At 34.2% G+C, this 22,161-nt stretch overlaps 1 protein-coding gene and 1 pseudogene across 1 annotated transcript; one reads left to right on the plus strand and one right to left on the minus strand.

The window, feature by feature from the left end:
* Positions 1 to 11,024: 11,024 nt before the first annotated feature.
* LOC136415194 (interleukin-1 receptor-associated kinase 4-like) lies at positions 11,025 to 14,164 on the minus strand. The gene is made up of 8 exons (XM_066399659.1): positions 13,927 to 14,164; positions 13,668 to 13,831; positions 13,430 to 13,608; positions 12,830 to 13,022; positions 12,026 to 12,777; positions 11,809 to 11,961; positions 11,506 to 11,712; positions 11,025 to 11,421 (listed from the first exon to the last, which is right to left on the minus strand). Exons 1-8 carry the CDS (start codon positions 14,124 to 14,126, stop codon positions 11,209 to 11,211), a joined length of 2,061 nt encoding a protein of 686 aa, XP_066255756.1. The 5' UTR covers positions 14,127 to 14,164; the 3' UTR covers positions 11,025 to 11,208.
* A 3,157-nt stretch (positions 14,165 to 17,321) lies between these two features.
* Positions 17,322 to 18,491, plus strand: LOC136415100 (biogenesis of lysosome-related organelles complex 1 subunit 1-like; annotated as a pseudogene).
* Positions 18,492 to 22,161: the final 3,670 nt, after the last annotated feature.

Consider the following 22,161-nt stretch of genomic DNA (forward strand, 5'->3'; position numbering starts at 1 on the left):
AACTCCTCCAAGTATAAGTATAGTTTTAAAATCCGAGAGAAATATATGCTTGTTCTAATATTTAGTTGTCAGGGTACTATGACAAGTGAGTGTTTAAATAAACATTAGCCAATAAAATATTTATAATTTCGAAGCTAAAATAATTTAAATCTATTGATGAAACGTTCTTATTTACTTGAATCCATTTTAAGAAAATTAAATTATTAAAAATTTAGAAGAAAAGAACTTTTTTGTAGAGTTACGGCTTGTTCCAACATGCAGAGTGGTGCATCGAAAACGAAACAGAGACATTTTCAGGTATTTTAAAATTTATTTTTGAAAAATGCTCGAACACGTAAATTTATATTCCAGGGGGGCACATTATGAGCGTATAATCGCTCCTTTCACATCAATCCCCTAGCCGGGGTGAGTTAAACCCCTAAAATCTTAAATAGAAAGTAAGGTCGAATAGTACATTGTTTGAAAGGTTTTTTGATTTTCGTTATAATGATCCCCCATTTTAACTAACTTTGATTCAGTGATTCACTATAGGTATAGTTGTTAGGGTTCGTACAATGGACCCGATACAATGAGCAAATTTGTCTATCTCTTGGGTATTGATATTAAACGAATTGTACTATATATTAAAGATTAAAATCGAGTTAGAATGTTACTTACCCCATGAGAGTCCTTAATTTTTGAATAGCCATATGTTTTTGCGCCCCACTTTCAAAATAAATAATAGTGGATTCTCAAAGCCTATGATTCAATCTCACTCCCTTTCTGCCAATCTTTATAAACCCATCTAAATCAACTTCCCGTAGGCAAGTCATAGCGATGTGTTCATCATCTGGTTCTATGGTAATGACAGTTTTTGAAATAACAACATCACCATAATATTCTCTATCATCTGTCTTGACTCTGACTCTCAGTTTGTGTTGTGGAGATGAAACTGTTGAATTTCAATCCACTCTTTTCGTAGTGTATACATTTTATTTGAAAAAAAAAGGTTTGTTTTCACATTTTTACAATTTAAGTATACGTACCGTTTTCCATGTTGATTGTAGCTCAACAAAAAATTCACGTTGTTGATAGCAGAAATCAATTTTCTCTCTTAAAACAAACCCATTCCGACCACATTATACATTGGAAATATTAGGTGTACAACTAAATTCTGCCGGTTTTTGCAGCGTCATTTTTATTTAATTTCTAATCTGTCTAAACAAAATTAATCGTCGAAATAATTGCCATGCTTCTATGACCTTTGCCCATCTTTCGGGCAATATTTGGATTCCACGGCGGAAAAATGATTCAGGCTGTGACGCAAAAAAGTTGGAAATCCATTCCTCCAATTCCGTCACATTATGATGTACCTGTCAAATGGTTTTGCATCGACCTGAAGAGATGAAAATCCGACGGGACAATGTCTGGGGAGTACGCAGGGTGGGATAAAATTTCCCACCTTAAATCGTTGGTAAATTGACCAGTTGGGCAATATGGGGTAGAGCATTGTCATGCAGCAGGATGTCCCGGGTGGTCGCGATGGACGGTTTTGCTCAATTGCTTGATGTAACATTTTTATTTGGTTCGCGTAAAGGTCTGCCGTGATCGTCTTACCCGGTGCAAGGAAGTTCATAATAGAGAATATCCCTTTGGTCCCACCAAACGGATAGCAAAACCTTCTTTCCGTGTACGTTACGTTTGGGTTGAGAAACTGCTGATTCGCCGGGAATGACCCATGATATTTTCCTCTTGGGGTTATCGTACCAAACTCATTTCTCATCACCAGTCACAATTTGATATAAAAAATACTTTTTCTTTTGCCTAGACAAAAGTTCTTGACAAATTTCGCGACGCTGGCCTTATTGATGTCTGACAGTAAGTGCGGCAACCACTTGCTTTCTTTTTGCATTTTTTCCAATGCGTGCAAACGTTTTACGATGGCCTGCTAGCTTACATCAAACCTTTTTGCTAGTTGCTGCTGGCTTTGGATGTTGCCTTCTTCAAGAACAGCTTCAAAATCAGCATCAGAAAACGTTTTAAGCTTTCTTGAGCACTCCGCGTCATTTAAGTTGAAATTACCCGTTTTAAACTGTTTGAACCACCACTGACATGTTCTTTCAATTACAACTCTTTCGCCATAGGTTTCACACAAAATTCTTTAAGTTTCAGCTGCTGATTTCTGCCGATAAAAGTAGTGGAGTACACAATGTCGAATATGGATTTTATCAGGCTCCATTGTCGAACGCAATATTTCTTAATTATTACCACAAAATTTGAAACATTTACCTAACATATCTTATTCATGTCTATAAACTACAATTGCAAAAATTATTAAAATCTGACATTTCATATGTAACATATGACAGTTTGAATACAACCGACAGAATTTAGTTGTACACTTAATACAATGGACTCGATATAGTGAGCACATTTGCCTATCCCTTGTATTAAGCGAGTTGTACCGTATGTTAAAGATTAAAATAAGCTTAGAATGTTACTCACCCTATGAAATTTCGCAACTTTCTTATTCGTTCTACTGTATTTGAAAAGTAAATAATCATTGAAGGTTGAATTCGATGATTCAGCCTTACTCCTTTATGCCAATTTCGTTAAATCCATAAAGATCGTTTTCACGATAACTTATAACATTAATACTTTCATCGTCCGGTATTATATTTATTAATTGGTTTGTAATTTTTAGTTCGGCATAATATTCTTGCTGGTTAAGTTTTACGCGTACCTTCATTTTAAAATGATCAGAACGAAACTGATAAATTTCGATCTACTCTTAGTGTATCTGGTTTACCTGAAATTAAAAAAAAAAACAGTTTTCTTCACTTTTTTACAATTTTACTATGCGTGCCGTTCCCCATGTCAATTATAGCCCAACAAAAAAATTTATGTTGTAGATTGTAGATCGTCGATATCGATGGCTTAATATAATCCCTTTGGTACCTACCTCAACCCATTGAGGTCTGTTTTCGTCTGAATACAGAATACTTTGCTATTCGTCCATTATCCAATTTTGGTGCTGCAAACACTAATTTAATCTGTCCCGTTTATATTGTTTTGTTAATTTAGGGACCGTCAGTGGCCTTAGACTAAATATTATAATTCTCTAACTCGAAATCATGTTCTAATTGTTTTCACGGATACGCGTATCCCTGTTTTTTGTAAAAGTTACCTTTGAAGCTCTGAATTTGTTACTATTAGGTTTCGTTTGGCTATTTAAGCTAGAAATCGGTCTTGTTGATTTGTGGTAAAGTTTTGGCAACTTCTTGACCTACTTTGCAGTGTGCCCAATTCTGAGTACCTCGAATAAGTTTTTGAAACCACCCTTGTGTAACAGTTCTTTGAGGCATACGCTCCACTAACGTAACTATTTTTCGTCTTTGTACATGTGATAATCCCACGAAAGGCATTTTAAAGCAGTTTAAAACAAAAAATACAAATGAGAAAATTTGAGATGTGACTTCTAAATTAATAAAAACAATACTATCAATGCACTAATATTAATATGTTGTTGAACCAAACGTTGTTTATTGATAAAAACAACGTTTTTTATTTGAATGCAAAAACAAATAAATAAAAACACCTTTCTAAAAAATACTGGGTGATTCCATATATGTTTGTTTATGTATACAGGATGAGTCATAATTAGTGGATCAAACTTCAAAACTAGATTCTTTATTCGAAAATAATGTTACTTTGTTATTGAAAACATACTCCGGAAATTCCTCGTTATGAAAATACATGATAGTATTAAAGATTTATTTAAAAAATTCAAATTTATTAATATTTCCAAAAAATAATCCAGATATTTAGATGACATTTTGTACTTAACAGTTAATTATGACGATTTTTTAATGTGACCATTTTAGTGTTACCAGTGGCGTGCGTGAGGGCACATCTTAGCAGAATTTCATCGGAAAAAGTTCTTCATTTTCCATTTTTAAATTAACAACTTTACTTGGAAAACAAATAATTAGCTTAGTCTTAAAGGTTCTTTTTGAAATGTATAAATAAATGTAACACCCAAAAAAAAAAAAAGATTGCGAGTACATTGTGGTGAAGACATGGTTTTTTGTTCGATTGATAAATATTTTAAAATAATTCTTACTATGATTTTGGGTTTATTTTTAGAATCTGTGAATTTTTATTTTCTATTAATAATGTTTTTTTCATAATTTAAGTCGTGTGTTATTTAAATGTGTCACTTCAATTTTTATTGATATCTGGAAAACGAGAAGTTTTAGAAAAAACTTTTCTAACAAAAAATACTTAATTTTTCAAGCTAGTAGATATACAAAGGGACTTTTATTATCAACAGCGTTATCGTTGTAACAGCGTAGCGTGGTTCGGTCATGCAATAACTCTCTATCGATGATATACAAAGGAGCACCCGTGGCGAATAGCGGTAACATGGTTTGGTGATACGATAAGAGTTTTATCAGTTGACTATTTGTAGTACGATCTGTGTGGGAATCGTAGGTTTGTTGAGTGAAGAGCGATTTCTTGCACTTTTGTATGTTTCTATGACAATAGTTGAATGCGTCAAGTTATTGGGTTTTAATTTTTAGTGTTGATTTGGTGCCGATTTTTCAAGTAACAGTGATAGATAACTATGAAAAATATGACATGATAAAGTGTTCCATATTGTTAAACGAAAATTCACAAGCAGCCTATGTGAGTTATACTTTCATATGTATCTCGAGCGACATCAACCAGATGGAAGATTGTTTAAGCAATTGAACAATAATTTACAAAATTATGGAAGCTTCAAAAAGTGTAGATTACAACACTGAAATTTAAATGAAGATAACAAAATTAAAGAACTAAATCTAATTGGAGAAGTTTGAGATCATCCAAACATATCGCTGGGGACAATTGCCGATCGAACAGCTGTTAAAACAACAAAGATTTTTCACCACTCTTCAAAAACACACATTTTTTAAACATTTTTGGCGCCAAAAATTAAATACCCAATAACTTGACGCATTCAACTGTTGTCGTAGAAACATACAAAATAAATAAAGCTACTTTGATAGCTGATGCTAAAACTAACTTGAATATAAATACAAAAAGTCTAATACCTCAGTTGTTTTTGAAAATAACTACAGATATACTTACATAGTTTAAAATGGTTTAAAATGGACATTTTTTTTAAGTCATAGCCGACTGTGATTTTGATTTAAAATAAAAAAGTTATGTCGATTTTTGACAAAACGTTACGCTGTAGCAATAAACTAAGCACACAATTGGAATCACATCGATAAAGATAGTAAACCTAAAGAATATTTTTGTTTTACTTCAATATTGTCCTAAACAAAAGTTATGAGGAATTATGAAAATGGTTGAAATTTAAAAAACGTCCTCTAGCGCCGTGGACTGTAAAGATATCGAGATACGGTTTTCGCCATTAATATGGTCTCATAAATCGAGCTCTTGGCATGTATGTTAGTTTTTCCCTATCTAGCCGGGAAATGGGATTTTCCTGTCAAAACATTCTAAATCCGAGCATCCTGAACAAGGTGTTTCAATTTAAAATGTTTTAAAAGGAAAAATCTATTTCCTCAGTAGATAGAAGAAAACTGATTTAGGTGTTATGGGCTCGATTTTTAAGAAATGGTTAATGCCAAAAACCGTTTCTCGATATCATCACAGCCCACTAAGATATAGAAAGTTTTTCGATTATTGGCCATTTTGAAAATCACCAATAACTTTCTTATTTATTAGTATATTGGTTTTGTATAAAAACATTACTATAGTACTTTTTTAAGAGGAATCTAATAAAGTGCTCAATTTTTTTCTGCTGCTCACCGTTTTCCTACAAATTGCTTCAACTTCATTTTTTCAAATATAAATGACCAAAAATCGAAAAACCTTCTGTATCTTAGTGGGCTGTGATGAGATCGGGAAATGGTTTTTGGCATTAACCATTTCTTAAAAATTGATCCCGCGACACTTAAATCAGTTTTCTTCTATTTAGTCAGGAAATAGATTTTTCCTGTCAAAACATTCCAAATTGAAACACCCTATAGATGCGCATTTCACATTGCCAGCGACAAAAAACGGAATTTTGACCGCGTCAAAATAATAGAAACACTTGACAGTTTTATAAGTTTTTGGTACAATTTTGCTGAGTTCAAACGTTTGTTCATTTGGTTTATTAATTTTTTGTGAAACGGGAAAAGGTAAGCGTCTTTTGTAACATAAGCAAGATCGTATTCTCAGTATGCACGTGGTTGAAAGCGGTGTCAGAGAGATTGCGCGTGCCATGGATAAGTCTCCTAAGGTCATGTGCATGTTTTTGAAAGATCCAGACGGATGTGGAACCAAAAAGAGTTCTGGACTTCCTTCAAAGTTCACGGAACGTGAAAGGCGTGAAATCATTCAAAAGGTGTCCAATTCCAGCAAGTCTGCGAACAATGTGAAGCGCGAATGTTTCCTGGATATATCTAAAAACACTATTTTACGAGCGATCAATTGTTTTCCACACATCCAGTGAGCAATAATAAAACCAATCCAATGAGTTCTAGGAAAAAGTTATTTTTTCAGACGAGAGCAAATACAACATTTTTCATTCAGATAGAAAGTTTTTAGTGCGGAGAAAACAAGCTTGATGCAAAAAATTTGAGGCAAACCGTTAAACATGAGGGAGACAGTGTACTGATTTAGGATTGTATGGCTGCAGGAGGTGTTGGAAATTTGGTGTTCATTGACGAAGTAATGGATAAAATGGTTTATATAAACATTTTAAAGAACAATTTAAGACAGAGTGCTGAAAAACTGAATATGGTTAATTATTACTACTTCCGACAGGATAACGATCCAAAGCACACGGCTTATATCATTAAACAACACTGGTGAACAAAAAAAAAAATTTGCCGTGGTTCGCAATTGCTTTTTTTTTTCATATCTTGCCATAAAATTAGTTAAAATACATTTATGAAAAATAATTGAAACATTTATTTCTTTTGGAAAATATATTTAGTTAAAAAAAACTTGGTTCGAAGGGAAGTATTTTTTAAAATTGTTTATTTTGAAAAATTTTCGGTTCGTTTTGCTTGTCTCTTATAACTATATGACGGATAATTTCGTTTTAACGCAAGCATTATCGATGACCATTTTCCTTGGTATCTTTTTCCATCACCATGATGTCTTGATGGAATCTTTCTCCGTGCTCGTCGCTTAACGCACCTAAGTTTTCTGGGAAAAAATCTAAATGTGAATCCAAGAAATGAATTTTCAAAGACATATTACATCCTAAGGCTTTATAATCCTGTAGTAGTTCAGAAACCATCTCTTTGTAGTTTGAAGACTTTCTATTCCCCAACAAATTTTTTGTCACTTCAACAAAAGAAACCCATGCATTTTTTTCTTCTGTATTCAATTTTTGAAATAAAATTTGAATCTTTTATGATCTTTCTTATATTCGGCTCCACAAAAATTCCTTCTTTTAATTTGGCATCGCTCAGCCTAGGGAACAAAGTTTTTAAATACAAAAAACCTTCTCTATTTCTATCCATAGCTTTAATGAAGTTTTTCATGCGGCCTAATTTGATGTGCAAAGACGGTAAAATAATATTGTTTAATTCTACTAAGAGGTTTTCACAAATATTCTTTTGTCCAGGAATAAAATTAGTCCTCATTGGCCAATCTTTTTTTATTTAGTGTTGACTTCTAGCTCTGCTATTCCAGTCGCACAAAAAACAACAGTATTTTGTGTAGCCTCCTTGCAACTCAAGCAATATTCCAATAACTTTAAGATCTGCACATATTTTCCAAGAATGATAGTTCTACTGAATTTTCTCGAGCAGATTTTTTATATTAGCATATGTTTCTTTTATGTGAATGCCATGTGCTAAAGGTACAAATGCAAGATTATTGCCATTATTTGCCATATTACTGCTTTTAAACTTAACTTGGAAGAATCAATAATTAGTCTCCATTCATATGGTAAGTAGCCACAGCCTAATATATTCATAAGCCCCTGCACATCATTGCAATATGTAAGACTATTTTCTTCTTTAAAAAAGCCTACAAATTCAGTATCGCATTATACCATAAACCAATAGCATGTCAACTTACTCACTATAGGTGTAAGTATTCATTGAAAAAGCGATAGTTATTGACTTAATAAAACTTCAGTACTCTAATAACGTCAAAAAGGAACTAAGACGTGCAGTGTTATTTTCATTTGTTTATTTAAACGTCTTCGTAGAAACAATAAAAAACCTAAGTTACAATATAAATAAAATGGTGCGCATTTTGAGCATTTGCTATGAAATTTTTGTAATAAAATGCTTTGAATTAAAAATTGCATCTATTAATAAAATTGCAAATATCTTTTAAACAGTTGGCTTTAGCGACATTTAACAAGTATACCTTTTTTAAGCAGAAAAGATAGGGTAAAAGATTTTTCTACTCGAAATTGACATACACTGTGGCAGAAAAAAGTTTTGACGGTTTAAAAGTGTCCTAATGGTCGCTTGTGATGCCCTCTAGAAGATACATCAAAATCGTTTACAAATTTGAATTTCTCCTCCCAAAAAACCCCCAGATACAAAATTTCGTGAAATTAGTTTGAAGAAGTCAAAAGATATTAAAGAAAATCTGATTTCCTTTTTCAACTTTGACACCCTGTAGCTCCGTTATTATCAACTTTTGTATTAAGGTAAGTCTAATTAAATCGACTTATTATGAGTTGTACTATATCTGATAGAACGTTGTACATAGAGTATCCGGACACCCTGTATAAGGTGTTTCAGAACTATGCGATTAAGCTTCTGGGGATTGTTCAGTACAATAATAGAACAGATTTGAGTATAAAAACCCGCGTCCACAAATGTCTTCCTACTTACCTAAGGTGCTACGGCGTTATGACACTTTAAAACAGTTACGTGTAAAAATGTGTTTTATCAAGTTTTAGTACGTTTTATTTTAATTTGTTTGTGCAAAATAACAATGCAGAAATTGTTCAAAATGTCGTCCTTGAACTCAAATGCACCTGTTAAGTACTTATTGCTAAATGTTTATCTTAACCAAGGCTAATAAGAGAAATTCTTGATTATTAGTTTGACACATTCACTCGTTAATTTTGCAAATTTTAAAAATTTCACGAAGTAATCGGTCTTTATGAAGAACTACAATAATCAAGGACTGGCAATCTGGCATATCCGCCAAATGCATATCTGCTGGAGTACTGTAAAAGCTGCAGCACAGCTTTATCAAGAATGTTATCCCGTAAGGTAACATCCTGGGTACAATAAGTTAATTGCAATTCATCGACGACTTATCGAGACACTTTGAAACCTAACATATACAATACTGATGCGAAAAGAACAGTAAGAATGATCCATTTTGAGAAAGAGGTTCCTCACCGACTTGCAGATGAACCTTCGACTAGCACTCGTCAAGTTGCACAAAGCATGGGTGTAACTCACATTTACGTTTAAAGAGTATTGCATGAGCAACAACTTTATCCATACCATTTACAAAAAGTCTAAAGTTTGACTTTAGCCGATTATCAGCGAAGAGTTCAGTTTTGTCAGTGACATCAGACTGTCGAGTATCCAATTTTTTACGTTTTGCTTTATAGACGGATGAAGCCAGCTTCACACGAGATGGCATATTTAACAGTAAAAATAGCCAGGTTTGGGCCAAAAAAAATCCACACGTGATATTTGCCGGAAGTCATCAGCAACGTTGATTTGTTAACGTGAGGGCCGGTATTGTTGATGATCATTTGGTTAGGCCATACCTGCTTTCCAATCATTTAACAGGGCCTATCTACAAGCGTTTTCTACAAGACATCCTGCCAGAGTTTCTTGAAAACGTCCCATTAAACGTTCGACAGCCAATGTGGCTGCAATATGATGGTGCGCCTATACACTTTTCTGTTCAAGCCCGACAGTATTTGGATCGTCAGTTCAGACAACATTGGATCGGCAGAGGTGGTCCAATTCTGTGATTCCCTAGGTCACCCGATCTAGCACCTTTAGATTTCTTTTTGTGGGAACATGTAAAGTCTCTAGTTTATAAAACGCCAGTAGAAACAGAGCGAGACCTGATTGCTGCGTCATTTGACGTCGTTCGAAACATTATCAAATTTTTAGCCAAGTGTGCAGAAACCATTTATACGTTGTTTAAACAGGTGTAATGAAGTTCAAGGACAACATTTTAAACAATTACTGTAGCGTTATTTTGTACAAATAAATTAAAATGAAACGTATTAAAATTCGACAAAAACATTTTTGCACATCACTGTCTGTATGTATGATAAAGCCGTATCTCCTTAAGAAGACATTTGCAGACATGGGTCTTTATATTCTGATGTTTTCTATTGTTGCACTGAATAATTTCTAAAAGTGTGGTCTCATAATTATGAAACACCTTGTATTTATAGCAAGTTTGCCATCCAAGCCATGTTACGGTTTAAAAGCCAAATCTTGTTCCTCACTAGTTTAGTTTTGGTCACGCTGTATCTGATTGTATTAGGATTTTTTATAAGTTTTATGATAAGAAGCTAAGCAATTCGAAAAATCTAGCCATATTGTCGGTCCCAGATCCACCATGTGCGATAGCTCTGGCTAATATGTAGAACTGAACTTCAACCTTCTTTATAGGCCTGAGCTTTCCGAAAAGGAAAACTTATTTAGGCGCCCTCTTTTTTATTTTTCAGTTGCTTTAGGATTAGTCAAATTTGTTAAGAAAGTTATTCGAGAATAAAACATGTGGACTATTACTTTTCAATATGGGTTTCAGGATTTACCATCTCGAGGCAAAAGGTAAGGACGCTCGTGAGGTTTATTATTTGGCCGAGGCTGTTAAATACATAAGTAATTTTTGATGATAATGATGGACACGAATTAAATAATTTGAGTGAAAAATCATATTTGTAATACACTTTTTTATCGACAATTAGTGGACATGTTTGGACAAAGCTTTAGGTAAAACGATTATTAAAGTGGAAAATATATAGATATACGAATATAAACAAAAATGCCATTTTCTCTTGTTGATATTTCAATTTATTATCAGGCACATAATAATAAAAAATAGTTTTCGTTGTACCACCTACATGTTACCATCCTGAAACATTTATATAATTGCGCAAATAGATTTGTTGCATCCGTACCAGTACGGTATTTGCCACAATCAAATGGTAACTATGAGTAAGTGAAATGTAAACTAACCCATGTAATCTCCATGGACCCAATCTAGTCAATATTTAGACATTTCTTCCACCAGCTCCTTCAACACTTTGGTAACTTCCTCCATAAGCAGGCGTTTTTCTACTTCCTGCAAACACTGCCATGCTAAATTAAAAATTTTAGCGGCAAAATTTTCTCCATCTATACTCCAACTGCCAACAGATTTATCGACGATGGATTCTACGTCCTCGGAATTCTCGCAGTGTTCTTCAATATAGGTCACCTGCGACAAACCAAAATTATTTGCATTCAGTCCCCAGTTGTCAATTTAAAAACATTTTCAAGTAAAAAAACGAATCCTACTTACAAGATCGGCACAATCTCGGTCATAATCTAAAGGGGGCAGAGATGTTAACAGCTCCAGTAAGACCACGCCAAAGCTGAAGGTGTCTAGCTTAGTGGAAATTTTACCCCTGTGGTATTCCGGTGACATATAAGCGGATGTACCACAAAGGCTCGATTCCAAATCGTTTAACTGACCAGGCAACAGTTTGACTATACCAAAATCACATACCTGCATATAAAAATCAATATTTTTGAAAATATGGCACAAAAGTTTGAACTCAAAATACAAAGAATGGCACTTCAAAGGGAAATAAAAAGGTCACACCTTCGGATTATTGTTAGCATCCAATAAAATATTCGCCGATTTAATATCCCTATGAATCAGTGGAGTAGAGGCAGTATGTAAATAAGCTACACCTCTGGCTGTTCCGAGAGCTATGTAAAGTCGTTGTTTCCACTGCAAATCATTGGGACATCTCTGCAAAAAGAAATCTTAATTATATCTTCTGATCATACATCAATGTTGTAGTCGAGTCTCTTACCTGGAGTGCTTCATACAAAGATCCTCCTGGAACATACTCGTACACCAAACAATACGTGTTAGTGTCGCACGAATATCCTAGCAAAGACACCAAATTTTCGTGCCTATATTTATAGAGCACCTCCACTTCATTTTTAAATTGTTTGACAATATGATCACTGTCTACAGGATCTAGAGATATCTTCTTAACAGCAACTGGTTTGTCAAACAACCCTACCGCCAAAAATACAGATCCGAAGGCACCTGCTCCCAGAAATTTTCCTCCTTTATCAGAAGAAAAATCACTCGTCGTTCGTGCTAACTCGGCATAGACGAAGTGGGGAAGTGGAGAGTTTAAGGATAAAATAGGCACAGGTGATGGACACTTAGAGGACGCATTGAAAGAAGGTGGCTGAGGTATTGTCAAAGGGATATCTCCACTTGAATAAGTTGAACTTTGAGTTCTGAAGGACATAACAGAGTCTGGAATTATCTCCGATTTAGGTGGAGTATAATCAGGGACAAAGTCAGGAATTATTTCAGAATGTGGTTGGGATTGGCTGGATGACAAGTTATGATTAAGGGCACTGACCATTGGTATCAGTTCGCGGACTGAATCAGTATTTGTAGTTTCTGAATTGGTATTGGAAGATTCAACTGTGTAAGCATCATTTTTACAATCAATCGACAGCAACTCGCTAAAATTGGGTATGAATTCACTCCGTTCTTCAATTTGTGACGTTTGATTGTTACCTGGAATGTCATCTCTTACATCTACAAAATTATCAAAAGAAATACTACTTTATGTTATTCATTTCAAAGGCACCTTTATTTTCTTTACTCATGAAAATTGAGCATTCAGGTAAAATCACGTCTGTTGAACCTTCAATTTGGTCAGAAAATTTAATCATATCCGAGACTTCTTTATAAAACTGAGATTTAGGTGTATGAATGACTAATGACATTGGAGATGGTTCTGGCAATGACCTTGCTTCACTTACTATAATCTCAGGAATAATCTGCAAACCAATCAAAACAATCTGTAAGGGATGTGTGTCTCTAATAATATACAGGGTGATTCCCATCTAAAGAGCCAAACTTCAAGCACAAATATTTCTAGAATTTTGAATTCAATTCAAAAATTCAACAATAAAGAGACTGTTTTATTTGAAATATGAAAATATCTACTTCCAGTACAACTAGAAATGCTGCTTGAATTTTTAAAAGTTTAAGAGTGTAGCCCTCATAAACTTTCATATTTATCTCCTTTGCAGATCTTCCATAGATTCATGCTGTTCCCAGGGAATCTCTCTATATAGCTAAGCAGTAAATATGCTCTACAACATATCAATTTGTCCCTATAATCATGTGTCCAAACATTTACATTCACTAAGCAATCACCCTGTATAATACAGAAAGAACTTACTGACACAAGATTTTTGTTCTCCAAAGACTTTTTCCTGATTTTGTCAATTGCTTCCCTTGGATAATTGATTTCATCTAAGCGTTGTTTAATTTCAATGTCATTTTGAAGTTCCTCATTTACCAAGCTTAATGAAATGGGCGCAGCAGGCCCTTCATTGGGCCTTGGGGCTGGTTCTTCTCCTAGGATTATGATATATATAAATTCCTCATATCACTCATATTGTAATACTTCAACTAACCCAAAAGATTTGCCACATAATCGGCTGCTCTGAAGAGTTCTGCCTTGACAAGAAGATACTTCAAATGTCCCAGAGATGGTCGGATTCTATCGGAAGTACCCCATTCATCAAAAAGAATCTCCGTGCAGGATCTGTTAAACATTACACTGCCTTTCTCAATTATCCTAAAACATATTGTGTCTCTCATATTGCAGCTTTTAAAACTTATGTACCAGCGTAGTGGAGTAGTTAGGTAATGCAGATGTAAACAATAATTTACCTGAAATCATCGGAATTATATTTGCGAACATTTACGGCAGTAATGTCGCATCTGTATGAATGGTTAAGTCTCATGGGTATATTATTCATTAGTCTTTTCCACAAGTCTGCTTCATCCAATATTTTCGTCAATTCGGCAGTTATGCTTGGTGGTAGATTCCTAATTTCTACTGACGAATTATATTTGGTAGATGAGGCCATTTGTCTGATCACTAATATGGATTTTCCTTTAAACTTCTTACAACTTTCTATAGACCTAGAAGTAAGTTGAAAAAATTTCTTTTTCTTTTACAAATTTTAAATATACAGTGTGTCTACTTAAGTTGGCAACACATGGGAAACTTTTTTATTAATTTTACGAAAAAAGTTCTGCATGTTCTAAAATCTAAAATACAATCAGATTTTTTTTTTTCAGTCGTGTATGCGGTTTGTTAAAAAACATGAATTTTATTCAAGAGTAAGGTACCTTCATTTTTGACAATATCAAAAATTGTTATTAAAAAAAGTTGATCAGAACTAAAAACTTTTCTTATGGGGTTACCTAAAGCAAAAGGTATATCTTCAATGGCCATTTACAGATGTTCATTTGGAAAGAATCATTACAGAATCAGTTCAGAGTATTACTCTGGCTATGGTTAGAAGAGTATTAAAAAACTTTTGTGACAGAACAATTACTTGTATTGACAGAGAAGGCGGATATGTTGAGGCATTAGTGAATTGAAGGAGCTAATAATGTTATAAATAAATTTTGTTTTATGAGAATTTACTTATTAGTTTCTGAACGGAACAGAAAGGTTATCATGTTTGTAATAAATAAAAAAATAAATGTTCAATATCAGCAGATAATGAGAAAAATCTGCAAAAAAAATTTTTAAGTAGTAGGATGTAATTGCATATTTGAACAAAATTTTTAGTTCTGATTAACTCTTTTTAATAACAATTTTTGATATTGTCAAAAATGAAGGTACTTTACACTTGAGCGAAATTCATGTTTTTTGACAAACCGCGTACACGACTGAAAAAAAATTCATATCTGATGATTGTATTTTAGATCTTAGAACATGCAGAACTTTTTATAAAGAATAATTTTTTTCGTAAAATTAATAAAAAAGTTTCCCCATGTGTTGCCAACTTAAGTAGACACATTGTATATTATATATTTTTTAATATTTACATATTATACAGGGCGATTCACAACTTATGAATAAAATTTTAGGGGTGGGTGTATCATAAAAAGTAAGTCAATTTTGTAAGAAAATTTTTTGGAAAATCCTTATAATATCCACGGAAAAAATTATTAAATTTTAACCATTGTATAACTGGAAGACTATAACGTTTATTTGGATCTCCCACATGTCAATGGTTGGGAGTTGAAGGTATGGGTGATCCAACTTAAGGGTAACAATTTATGATACTAAAATTACTTACACATGTAAGCTCGCTTCTTTTATTTCAAGTGAAACAAAAGTATTCTTAAGCCAAATTACCCATGTCTTCAGCTCACAACTATTGACATGTGGCAGTCCCAATTAAATTATACATAAGATTAAGAGGATATTCAACAAAATTCCATGGTGTATGTTAACTTAAAACATTAGTCGTCCTGTTATACAATAGTCAAACATTAACAATTTTCTCCGAAAAAATTGTAAGGATTTTCCAAAAAATTTTCTTACAAAAACTTACTTTTTCATGACACATCTACACCTAAAATTTTATAGATAAGTTGTAAATCACCCTGTATAGATGTTCTTTTTACAACTTTTACAATATTTCCAATTCACCATTAAATCCAGATCTGTCTATTGATATAATATACACATTAAAGAGTAGAATGAGTAAAACAGCTGAGGTGAACTTGTTATCCGCCTCTAGCAGTTAGGGCGAGATCTGAAACTTTAATATTTTTTCGTCTAACCCAAAATCTTAGAATTCTAAATTCATTTTTTGTGTTATTTTCACAATTTTATTTTTATTAATTTTTGTTTGTATAACAACTTTTCCTTAAGGTTAAAATGACGACTCACTTACCACCGAAATCTTAATAAGTTTTTAAGATGAGTTTGTCGAGGTTATGTGTACATGCGTTTACCGATTGAGATGTAGGTAATAGTGTAGTGTGCACCTGGAGTAAACGGGTTCGTACGGCGTTATAGTTCCCGGTGGACACACAGGAAGGATCTGTATTTAACCCGACAGAGAAACTGATACAGTAGATTAAATAAATTCTTTTCCTACTAAACCACTTTATTTTACACTAACTATCACAGCTTGGTATCACTAATGCTAAGGGTGATACCGGTTGTACTTTACCTCGAGAGAGCTCAGGGCGAAGAAAAAAAGATTTTGGGGGTTGTCTCCCTTTTAAAGACTAACGACCCCTCCTCTCATTCGTCCGCTATTTCACCCGTCAAGTGAGACTTTCCTGACAATGTCACTTACCGGTGAAAGTTCTTGGAGTTGTCGGGTTTATAGGTGTTTACCGATGGGATTCGGAGTAACACGGCGTGTTATTGGTGCTAACGCGGTAATCTATTATTCCGTTACGAGGTGAACACGCTGAAGGGACCAGTATTCTAACCCGGCAAGGATACTAGTCCTAGATATAAAATACGCGCTGATACTGCACGACTATCTTTATTTACACAAAACTATTGCTACGTTTATTATCACAGTCTGTATGTACTATACTGAGGGTGATAATCGTGGTACTTTTTCTCGAGAGAGCTAAGAGCAAAAATAATGTAAGAGTAAGAGAGATTTTAAGGGTCGTTTTGGGTTTATATAGCTAACCAACCCTTTCGTTATTTCCGCCCTGCTACTCGTCAACTGTCACTCTTGTGAGTGTCACTTGTCGGTGCAGGTTCTCGGAGTGAACTACTCTCGAGTGTATAATGCACCACAGAGTTGTGGCGGAGCCAGCAGCGCAGTGCAGTGTCACCCGTCTAATAATGACAATGACAGTGCACTGCGAACCAGAGAAATATCTCGGTTTTGTAGAGAACTAAAACAACGGCGGCAAAACATTTTCCGTAACGGTTTCCGGAAATACATTCTGGATAGTTCGATCAAAACCATATAAAACCGTTGATCACACCACCAACGGTCTCTTTTCTCTTTTGGGCCTCGTCTCCTCCACACATACTCCAATTGGTAACAATCATACTCTGTACACAGTAAATATAAGTTTATTCTAAGTTTAGTAATAAAACATAAACGTTCCTGTTTTACGAATTCTGTGTGGTAATCTCATTTCTGATACCCAACGGAAAACGCTTAGTGAATCCGTACATCGACAACAGGACAGAGTGAACGATCTCTCGAATGGTGCACCACAAGTCCAACATTACCGTCAGCTGTTTATAGTTTTGACGTTGACGCACCATGGTGACAACTGAAAACTAAAAATAAACATGTAAATTGCCAATAATTTAGGAATAATTATAATGGTAATTATTGTTGTTTTTTAATGTATTATATTAATTTATTCCCGTTATTCTGCAGATGTAAAGTGGAAACCAAGTACATACTTAAAATCCCTTAATTGGCACCAATCTGCTGCCTAAATACTAATTGCAAGAGCTCCCCATCAATTTTTTTCAAACAATGTTGTCTTCAATGGTAAAAGACCATAACACAAAACAGAGTATCAGAAAGGAAATTCAAGGTATGACAAAATCTCCTTCAGTTTGGTGATTTATAAACCTACAAATAATAATAGAAACCAAAAGAAAGGAAGCCGGTGCATCTGCAGGAGATCTAACTCAAGCATTGGTAGATCATTTAAATGTTGGGTAAGTATATAATTGAAAAAGCTTAGATATTATCCATAAACTATATCATTATATTGTAGAGTGGCCCAAGCATACCTAAACCAAAAGAAATTGGATGCGGAAGTCAAGCAACTGCACACAAGTGCACAGGCATTTTTCAAACAAACAGCAATGGTTAAGTTTAGTTGAGTCATTTAGTAGTGCCCTGAAGGAATTAGGAGATGTAGAAAATTGGGCAAAAACCATTGAAGGGGATATGCAGACTATTACAACAGCACTTGAAATTGCTTATAAAAGTTCCCAGGAGCAAAGTGACAACAGTCAATAATAAATAATTTGTTTTAGAAGATTCAGGAGTTCTATTGTTGTTAATGTCAGGTTCAATTTGGGTTAACTTTTCTATAGCAAGAATGAGGTTTATTTGCATTTATAGGCCTTGTTAAACAAAAATGTGTAAATATTATTCTCTAGAAGTAGCACAATTTTTATTTTTGAATAAAAAATGTGTCCTTTAGAATAGCCCAAATCCCTAATATGAGTATCAAAAGGTTTATTAGATTAGATATTCCCTCAGGATGACTTTCAACATTTTTTCATTTTGCATGCAGTCAATGTTCAGCATTCTCTGCCACTCCAAGATTGTACATCTACTAACATTGTTCGGTACACAAGATGCTTTGGAGCTGCTTTCTTCTATTAAGGTTTAGTTAGTCTTTTGTCCCATTCTTAAGAGGTCCTGAATGTACACCATATTAGAGTGAACCAAACTTGGGCCTCATTGCAGTGACATTTTATTTGCTTAGCTCCCCACAACATATGTGTTGACATATTGTTAAAGAACGGGTAGGTTTTATTTTAATAAAATACACGCACGTGTCCTCAAACAACTTTATTCTATCCTTTTCGGGAATCGAATGCCCCACATACCAAAGATGCATCAGGGTCACCCCCGAGTGCATCTGTTTATCTTCAAAAGAATTAGCACATACCATTCCACCTTCTTCCCACGCTCGCAACCCTCAATCATTCTATTCACACTTATATTAGGACAAAACTGATATTTGAGCCGTTCTCTGCATTTCATGTTTTAGCCAAGATGATAAACAGACTCTCCATATTTACGACTAATGGTTTATTCTAATTTAATGTACGGCTAAACAATAGAGGGTATATACATATGTATTTAATTATGGAAACTACACTGCGTGACATAGAAAAGAGAACACCCCGTAAAAATGATTTGATTTAAATAATTTTTGGTATGCATGTTGTTTACGCCAAAACAAATACTTCATTAAAAAGTTGAACAAATTTAATTGTTAAAAACTAAAAAAAAATTAATAATTTGTCGGTCCTCCGCGGTGTCTTTTACATTCTTGTACACGTCTAGGCATGGATCTAATGAGGTGATTGATGTCCTCTTGGGGGATCTCATTCCAGGCTAACTGGACAGCATGACACAGCATCGCTAGGGTTTGCGGGGGATGGGGTAAATTATGCAACCTTCTACAATAATATCCCATACATGTTCGATCGGTGAGAGGTCTGGAGATCGAGGTGGCCAAGGTAGCAAATTGACTGCATTTTGTTGGAAGAAGTCCATAGTCACTCTAGCCACATGTGGTCGTGCATTGTCTTGTTGGAAAACTGGATCAACAAGAGTTTTCAGATAAGGCACAAGATGAGGTTCCAAGACTTCTTGGATGTATCGCTGGGCTGTCATACTGCCTCTGACGAAAACTAAAGGTGACCTGCTACCATATGCAATGGCACTCCAAACCATTACCCCAACAGTCTGATGGACATGCCTCTGTATTGCAAACTGAGGATCCCATCTTTCACCCCGTCTCCTTCGTATTCTTGCCCGACCATCATGCATACCGAAACAGAATCTGGATTCGTCACTAAACACGATATTATCCCATTCCAGAGTCCAATGTATCCGTTCTTGGCACCACTGTAGTCGATTTTGACGATGATTTAAGGTGAGGGGTAACACGAGATAGGGACGGTAGGAAATCAATCCAAAACTTCTTATGCGGCGATAAATGGTTCGTATCCCAATGGGCCTTCCATACTCAGCGAACCACTGATCCGCCAGCGTCCTCGACGAGACGAACCTATCTCTTAGGGCCATAATTCGAAGTCGGTGATCTTGGCGTTCTGTAGTTCTTCGAGGTCGTCCAGTACCTGTTCTTCTGCCTGTTTGCCCTTCTTCGAACCATCCCTGACAGCATCTCACTATAGTGTTTACACTACGGTTCAATCTAGTGGCGATTTCCCTAAATGACAGACCAGCCTCTCGTAGACCCACTATTCGACCCCTCTCAAACTCGCTCAATTGATGAAAATTTCGCTCTATTCTGGTTCTAGGCATATCTCTACGCAGTTTCTAAGCACACTACACTCCAATAAATGTTATTTTCCAGTTGTATTGTTGATATTTTATTGCAATTTTTATATTTAAAAAAAACCTAAAATTCCGAATAACTCGTAAATACGTAGATAAATATGAGTGAAATTTTGATCGTTTCTGCTATACACATAAACAAACATGCATACCAAAAATTATTTAAATTAAACCATTTTTACGGGGTGTTCTCTTTTCTATGTCACGCAGTATAGTTATAATACATATTCATTTAAAAAAAATTAATTTTACGAAATTTTGGAGTCTAGTTAGATAATTTAGAAACCTGCTATAATACTCCTAATTTGCTGACCCTTAAGAAACATATACAGAGTGTCCTATTTAAAGCTGTGATTGAAGATTACTCAAAACTGGTAGTCTATGTATGAGAAAGTTTCAAATAAAAGTTATCCAGTAAAGAGGCAGACATATCGTGGAAAAAGTGACTTTTAACCAAAACGTCATTTCAAGGGCAACTTTTTTTTTTCAAATGACAACACTATTTTTTTTACAGATCCTTATAGACCTTCAAAAAATGAATATCTTTTATTTGAACAATTTTTTTATTAGACGTTTTACTCCAGAGTTATCCTTGATTTTTGTCCAATTTTTGAGATAGTCAAAATTATTGCATTTTTTTCTAGAAAAGTTTTGCAATGCATATTTTGTTTAAAACTCATAACAATCATAACTATCTCAAAAATTTGACAGAAATCAAGGATAACTCTGCAGCAAAACGTCCAATAAAAAAATTGTTCAATTAAAAGATATTCATTTTTTGAAGGTCTACAAGGATCTGTAAAAAAAAAAGGGTTTTTGTTTGAAAAAAGTTATCCTTGAAATGACGTTTTGGCTAAGAGTCACTTTTTCCATGACATGTTCTCTGTACCCAACAACTTTTATTTGAAACTTTCTTATACAACGAATCTTTTTGGAGTAATATTGAATCACAGCTTTAAATGGGACACCTTATATATGAAGACTGCACGAGAAAAATGGGAAGAGTCAAAAAAAACTAATTTTCTAGAAAACGCAATTAAAACGTTATAAAAAATTTTTATTTCTTACACAAAATAAACTTAAAATTGTATATAACTAAGTATGCAAGTATAAATAAGAAATTATATTATGCTATCAGTCGGATACAACAAAATGAACAGTTCAACCTCAAAATATCCTTTGAAATAACAGAAAATGTCATAAATAACAAATTAACTACGGTACCATAGTGTTACTTTTTATAAAAAATATTCGTAAATCTCTTGCTTTTTGTTCACAAAATGGTTTGATCTATTGTAAGTCCTGATATTTCTCTTTTAATGCAATCAACGGCTCTAAAAAGTATACTTGATAAAAGATCTGTTTAAAAATGACATTTACCATTTAACTGCATAAGTTCTTGGCAGTAAAAGAATTCACTTTGGTTAATTTTGCAGGTTTCTTTGTTGATCTTATTCCCAGTGATTATTGCAGAAGTTTTCCATTAACCATTGTAAGAATCCCTAAATTGAACCAGTCTGGTATGTGTGTGGCTTACCTCAAATTCCTTAATGGGCCTTATCGGAAAAGGACACTTTTTCTTGTAAAATTTTGTCAAATTCTGCTTAATGTTGTGGATATGCCTGCCACAGAATCTATAGATCTTAACTAATCCTCTACTTTTATCAAAAACTGAAGAAAAATACTCGCTAAAAGGTACCGCCTAGGGTTCCCCATGATCTAGTGAATTCATGTTAAGTAACAGGATAAGGAGACGGTTAGAACCATTATAGTGTAAATTCTTGTTAATTTAATGTAGTTACGTATAGGATAATTTAGAATTAAAACGTGCAATTATCGGGTACAGTATCTTCATGATACCCCTAGTTTGAGATTCACTCCCGCCAAACACAGAGCTTTTTCACTCATTATCCTTGGATAATGGATGAGCTAAGTGATGGAATTCCTAGCGGTTTCTCTGTCGGTATTAGGGCTTATGTAGAGGAAAGAATATCCAATAATTCATTTAATTTATTAGTTCGATTAAATATATTATTCTACATAAGCTTAGAAT

The sequence above is a fragment of the Euwallacea similis genome, chromosome 19, assembly GCF_039881205.1.
Source record: "Euwallacea similis isolate ESF13 chromosome 19, ESF131.1, whole genome shotgun sequence".
Lineage (NCBI taxonomy): Eukaryota > Metazoa > Arthropoda > Insecta > Coleoptera > Curculionidae > Euwallacea > Euwallacea similis.

Coding starts and splice junctions, on each gene's coding strand:
- LOC136415194 (XM_066399659.1), bottom strand. CDS start 14,126: ATGGCCTCATCTACCAAATATAATTCGTCAGTAGAAATTAGGAATCTA. Junction 13,023..13,429: donor AGAACAAAAATCTTGTGTCA/GTAAGTTCTTTC, acceptor ATTGGTTTGCAG/ATTATTCCTGAGATTATAGT. Junction 12,778..12,829: donor CATGAGTAAAGAAAATAAAG/GTGCCTTTGAAA, acceptor ATAATTTTGTAG/ATGTAAGAGATGACATTCCA.